This window comes from Lactuca virosa, chromosome 5, assembly GCF_052849685.1.
Source record: "Lactuca virosa cultivar CGN04683 chromosome 5, Lactuca_virosa_CGN04683_v6, whole genome shotgun sequence".
Taxonomy (NCBI): Eukaryota; Viridiplantae; Streptophyta; class Magnoliopsida; order Asterales; family Asteraceae; genus Lactuca; species Lactuca virosa.
The window spans coordinates 332,893,184-332,899,183 of NC_136430.1; the positions used below are offsets into that span (position 1 = coordinate 332,893,184).

At 34.2% G+C, this 6,000-nt stretch overlaps 1 protein-coding gene across 4 annotated transcripts; it reads right to left on the reverse strand.

Moving 5' to 3' along the window:
• Positions 1-1,886: 1,886 nt before the first annotated feature.
• LOC145111330 (uncharacterized) lies at positions 1,887-5,375 on the reverse strand. 4 transcript variants are annotated; one of them, XM_079047617.1, is made up of 11 exons: positions 4,978-5,375; positions 4,679-4,739; positions 4,529-4,594; positions 4,346-4,462; positions 4,016-4,264; positions 3,561-3,913; positions 3,374-3,473; positions 3,232-3,291; positions 2,884-2,970; positions 2,677-2,805; positions 1,887-2,352 (listed from the first exon to the last, which is right to left on the reverse strand). In XM_079047617.1, the coding sequence occupies exons 1-11, from the start codon at positions 5,013-5,015 to the stop codon at positions 2,053-2,055; spliced, it is 1,560 nt and encodes a 519-aa protein (XP_078903743.1). In that variant the 5' UTR covers positions 5,016-5,375; the 3' UTR covers positions 1,887-2,052. The 4 variants fall into 4 exon arrangements, with proteins under 4 accessions (XP_078903743.1, XP_078903742.1, XP_078903745.1 ...); XM_079047616.1 differs by having other exon boundaries at positions 4,529-4,606; positions 4,978-5,374; XM_079047619.1 differs by having other exon boundaries at positions 4,841-4,980.
• Positions 5,376-6,000: the final 625 nt, after the last annotated feature.

Below are 6,000 nucleotides of genomic sequence, written 5' to 3' on the forward strand. Positions count from 1 at the left end.
CCCCCACAAAGACGTAAAGGGAAAAAACAAGCGCGCGAGGGTGTCGTACAACCGGGAAGACAAAAGCCGACTGCATGGCTTCCACACGAAGAGCTAGTTTTGGTCAAATCTTGAGCTGACATTTCTAAAGATTCGATTCAAGGAAACGCACAACCAGGAGACCATTTTTGGTTTCACATTTTAGAACGGTTTCGAGAGGAGCTAGAAAAAGGTGACGACTACCGTACAAAACAACAACTGAATTCGAAGTTTCGAGAAATAGCAAGGGGGTTTAAAAAATAAACGGGTTGTACAACAACCTAAAAACCCAACGGAAAAGCGGCCAAGGGGACGAACAAATACTTCAAGAAGCTTTGCAGTTTTACCTTGAAGAAGTCGGAAAACCATTCAAGTGGCACGATTATTGGAAATTATTGGTTCGATGTCCTAGGTGGAAAAAATACGAGCAATATTTTATTTTTGGAGTCCAACAATCAAAGCGAACGAAAACGGGCTCTAGTGGTTACACAACCTCCTCTGATGCTCGGGTCGGTCTAGATTTAAATCAGGATGACGAACTCGAGCTAGAAGAAATTGTCCGCCCAATGGGTAGGGACAAAGCGAAGAGAAAGGGAAAAGGGACTTCTTCGGGTGCATCTGATTTCAAAGTGGACATTGACGAAATGCGGAAAATAACATCGTCGTTTGATCGATATAATCTTAATTTCTCCGAACGTTTGACTTTCGACAAAGAAAAAGAAGAAACAAAGAAAAAAGAGCGGGCGGAGGGACAAGAAATGGAGGATATAAAGTTTGTGATGGAAAACATCGATCATCTCTCGGGACCGGCTCTCGATCTCGTGATGAAGAAGAGGGAAAAAATTATGAAAAAATATTTTCCGTAAGTCGTTGTTGGTTTGTTTGATTTTTAGTTTGTGTTTTTTTTTTATTTTTTTTTTCTAGTTTTTTAAATTTTAGGTTTAATGTAAGTTTTATTTTAATTAATGAAATGCTTTTTATTTTTAATTAAATTTTATGTTTAGTATTAATTTAAAAATTATAAATCATAAGAAAAACTTATTTAAAAAAAAAATGAGGGAAGGGCTTCCCACCCATTCCTTGGGTTTTAGGTGAGGGAAAGAAATATAAAGGAAATGGGGATATGGCCCACAAAAAATGAGGGAAACTTCCCTCCCATACCCTCCGGTCTAAGAGTGTCAAAAAGACCTTTTGCCAATGACACCACCAAAGATTTACGTGTAAAGCTACGAACAATGGAAGATTATAATAAGCTCTTAACGATGATTGGGTGATTAGGATTAAAAAAAAAAAGCCAATCTTTGCGTGGCCCTTGCTTAATGCCAAAGAAAAGAAAGCAACTCTCAATATAAATGTGATCCCCACGTGGAACATTTAGTCAAGTTTTTACCGATTGATAACTTTAGCCCTTCAACAATAAAGTATTATCATTTTGGAAGATATAATTAATAATTCCACACATAGATTAGTAACCACAATCAAGATCAACCAACATACAAAATAATCTGAACACTTGGCTATGATACCATAAAATTTTTGTGATTCTATGGAAACCTTACAACATGAACAACATATAATCATACATTCTATTTCTCATAGAATGAGATTCTAGAACAAAAGCTCAAACACATAACAACGTCACCACCAACAAATCCATCTAGATTAGAAAAATATGAGAAAATTTTATTATCAAAGATTAGAAACACTTAGGTTCTAAGTTGGCAAGGCTTCTCATAAACGGTGAATATTTTTGAAATTGTTATTCAAGTGACAATAAAAAAACGTTGAACTAAGATCAAACACAAATACCATTTGCACCCCTTTGAGGAAAAACAAATCTCTGCAACTAAAAGTCTATAACCATTCAATAAATTTAAGGAGAAAGACAACTCACCTTTCACCATGCCAAAATATTTAATATAGAATTTAATTATGCAATTTCATGTTTTGATCTCTTGCTATAAAAATTTACATATGCAAGAGAAACATAAACAACTCCAGATCATATAAGCTAAAGAAGCATAGGAATCTCGCTTATACAGTTTTTGAGAAAATTAAATAACGAAAACTGAAGTTATGCGGGACCCACTCGATCTTCTTCGAAGATTTACCCGTTCGAATCAACTTGAAGCTCCTCAAGTAAAACTCGGGGACATAATGTTCAATCATGTCCATCAACCCGTTCATGCACAAACTTGATTCTTTCGCGTACATTTCCACAAGCTTTGGGAGAAACAACTTTTGCCCTTTTTTTATTCTAATGTTTGTATAAATGTACTCTTCTTTTGCCACTTCAAGTTCCTGGAAAACGCTCTTTGGTGTGTAGATTCGCACCTGAAAATAACGTAAAAAATAATAAAAAAAAAATAATGTCCATGATTACCAAGTACAAGACATGACAATACAAGAAGAAAATGTTGTATTGTGTTTGACATGCGCTTGAACGGAAAAGATTGAGACTATGTAAATAGGACAAAAGTTACAATTTTTTGTCTTGTCCAAAAACATAGGAGGACAAGATCTCGATTGCAATCTGTTGTATGTGCAAAGGACGTAAATGTCCTCATTCTCCTTTTCATCATCATCAAAAATAGCCTTAGAAAGCTTGTCCAGTCTCATCTAGTCCAGTCTAGGAATTCAAGATCGAAAATTGCATACCATGGGATCAGAATGGCTTCCAGAACAAAGTGCAAAGTATAAGAGAGGTTGTGAGTGATCTATCGCATAGTCTTTTTGTGCACCATTGGATTTGCATTTAGGCTTTGAGAATAGTAGAGATTGAAGCCACTACAAGCAAGAAAAGTGCCATTAGTTTCATTGGGAACCATAAGAACACTTAAATTTTTAATAGTTGGTGAAGCTTACTTGTCCTGGATGAGGTAACCTGCATCCTAGTATCATTCTTTGGATATCACCAACACTTATGACATGACCACCCACATTATATGCAGCCTGAAACACGTATAAAAACATGGACTTAATGAGGTTGGACTTGATCAGATAAACTATATATGTGTTTATTTTTGACTTAATGTACAAAGAGCGAGAAAATTTGGGAAATAAGGTTTTCCCATTAAGTCTAAACTTTTACAAATTTATCATCATTAAACCTTTCCTTTCGAATTCCTTTAAGTATGTCGTTATTGTCCTAAATATTTTTTGAACATCAATTAATTTTTTATGCGAAAAAGACAAACAAGACTATAGGTTTACCTTCAAGATCAAAGAGATCCTCTTCAAAGCACCACGTGGAGTTCCATAAATCAAGAATGCCTGTAATGTAACATGAGCATTGTCATGGATCAAGTTCCCTAGAATTACATTAATGCTTGAAACAAAATTTTGTGATTTTTACATGCATCACTAGCGCGTTATGAACATTGATCCAAAAAGCTAGCTTTTCTTCAGGCTTCAACTTTCTAGGATCAACTTGTTCCAATTGCGAAACTAGAGACCTGCAAAAAGATCTCACTTTTCAGATCATTAGGCATGAAAAAAACACGGGTTCGGATAAAAAAACCTAAAGGGTGTCTGAAACTCGCCTAAAGGTTCGTTCTTGATGTTCAACATTACTCGATCTTTGATCATTTCTGCAAATACCTTGCACCTCAACCACGCTTGACCAAGATTCACTGAACTCCATTGATGCTTCAAAATCCTTATGTACCCATGTTGTTTCACCTTCACATTGTGGACTCCATAAAACAAACTGGTCTTGTGGTGATGAAGAACCAGTAGGCGATGAAAGGAACCCATGACTCAACAATGGTGGATCAGCAATTTGACAGTATATGGTGGAGATGCACTTTACCATCTCTTCAGAAAGCCGATTTGCAGACATACAAATATCACGATTTTCAGCTAGACTAACACTTGAGAGATCATCCGTAGTGCGCTGGTAAATCAATATTATAATATAGAAGAATTCAAATTCTGATGCTTGACTAAAAATTCCAAGCTTTAGGATGCTTTAAAGATTGATTATTTGTTAAGTTACCTCTAGCATTGCTAATGGCAATGAATGGTATGAATCTAGAGCTTCATGAACAGTTTTTTCAAGAGCATTTGTTCTTAAGGAAAGTGAAGAGTGGCTTCGAAGAACGGAAGAATCTTCAACTGAATTCTTTGGTGGTGGTGGATTTATGTATTCTTGAAAAGCATTACGATACAGTGAGAGGAGATACTCTTCCAAATGCTTAACTTCGAATTCTAGTATGGATATCTCCTTGATCAGATCTTTAACGGGCTGATTAGCACAAAAAATTGATCTTAAAAGAATGAATTTTTTATAAATATATGCGCAAAATGAGTTTTTTTTTTTTTTTACCTTTGGAAGAAAATCTTGATTGATGGGATCATGTAAATGAGGTTGATTAACTGTTGCTTTCTCCAATTCTTTGCGTATTATGAACTGATCCTTGAGTTCCTTTTGAAGTTGTAAAATCTGATAAAAGATCCCAAATAGATGATTATTGAACGTAAGAGAATTAATGAAAGTTCGAATTTTTACCTCTTTGTTTAGCGAGTCTTTGGTGTTCTGGAATTGAATTTCTCCGTGTTCTTTGCGATTCTTTTCCTGTTTCATTGGCTATCGAACGATTCAATACTAAATTCAAGACTTGTACCGATTGAAATACTAAAAAAAATCAATAAATCTCACCATTTTCATATGCTGAGGAGCTGTGAAATTTGTGTTCTTATGGTCATAGATTCTTCGCTCTCTATACATTTAAAGAAGAGAAATGGGTTCAATAGAAAAGCTTGATTTTTCAAAAAATTCAAACAAATGAAATCTGGAAAGTGAATTGTATTAAAAACATACAAAAGGTTTCAATCATAAACAGCAAAACGCAAGCTTTTTGATACGTAGATTGTCGCTAACAAAGCACATTTTAAAGAAAGTCGCAGAGGAAAATCATCGAACAGTAGGTGTGCACACGTGTGAAGATTGAAGAATACCTCTTACAGCACTCGTGCCTGGAAACAAATGATTTCATGTTTGCTTCAAACTTCAAAAAGAAATAGTAGAATTGGAGATGGACCCACTTTAATGAAGCATCATTAATTGCGATAAAGACCACATATTCTTAACATTACATCATCAACTACAACAAGAAGGACAACAAAATCGAGATCCCTCAAGAACAGAGGACGTGTTTAGAAACAGAGTAAGCCTAAAACCATTATTGATTCTCCAAAAATTTTGACTTTTTTTAACTAATAATTCAAATGGGTTTTATCTAAAGTCACTAATAATTAAAACAATGAAGCTTCTGAATGACATGCCATCCTCCTCTGTAACAATGGCAGCTCATGTATGTCTTCTTGAACTATATCAGCATTTTTACATTAATTAAATATATTTACAGTTACTTTGATTTACACGAATGTTAATGTGTTAAAGTTAAACTATAACAAATGTAAATATATTTGATCAGTCACTAGTCTTCGAAAGTGATGCTACCTTTGTGTATGCGCCTTTTGCAAAGTGTTGGCTTTTGTATTGTTGCATCAAAAGGAGTAATCCAAGTCCAAAAAATTGACACATGATGGAAAATTCAATATTGTAGTGTTTGGTATTCAATGCTTGAAAATATGATTCTACCCTACAACTAAATCTGTAATTTCTTTCTTTTTTCCTTCTATTTTCATTTTTCAAGAATGCAATCTGCCAATCTTTGACCTTACAAGTCAAACAGAATTTTGAAACAGGTAGTATAAGTAATTTTTCCATTTTTAATTAACCAAACCACAGTAATTTGATGAGGGATGTAGATAAATACAAACACAAACATATTGTGAATCTAACCTCACTAAAATCGTTCTCAAAAGGGTACATAACTAATGTTAGTACGTTTGACTTTTGAGTATAAAAACTAAACAGAGTTTGAAACTGAAAAGAATTAATTTTTTTACGTAAATAGATCTTATAGGCTATAGCTATGTTAATATATATAAAAGATACCAAGATATAAAAAAAAA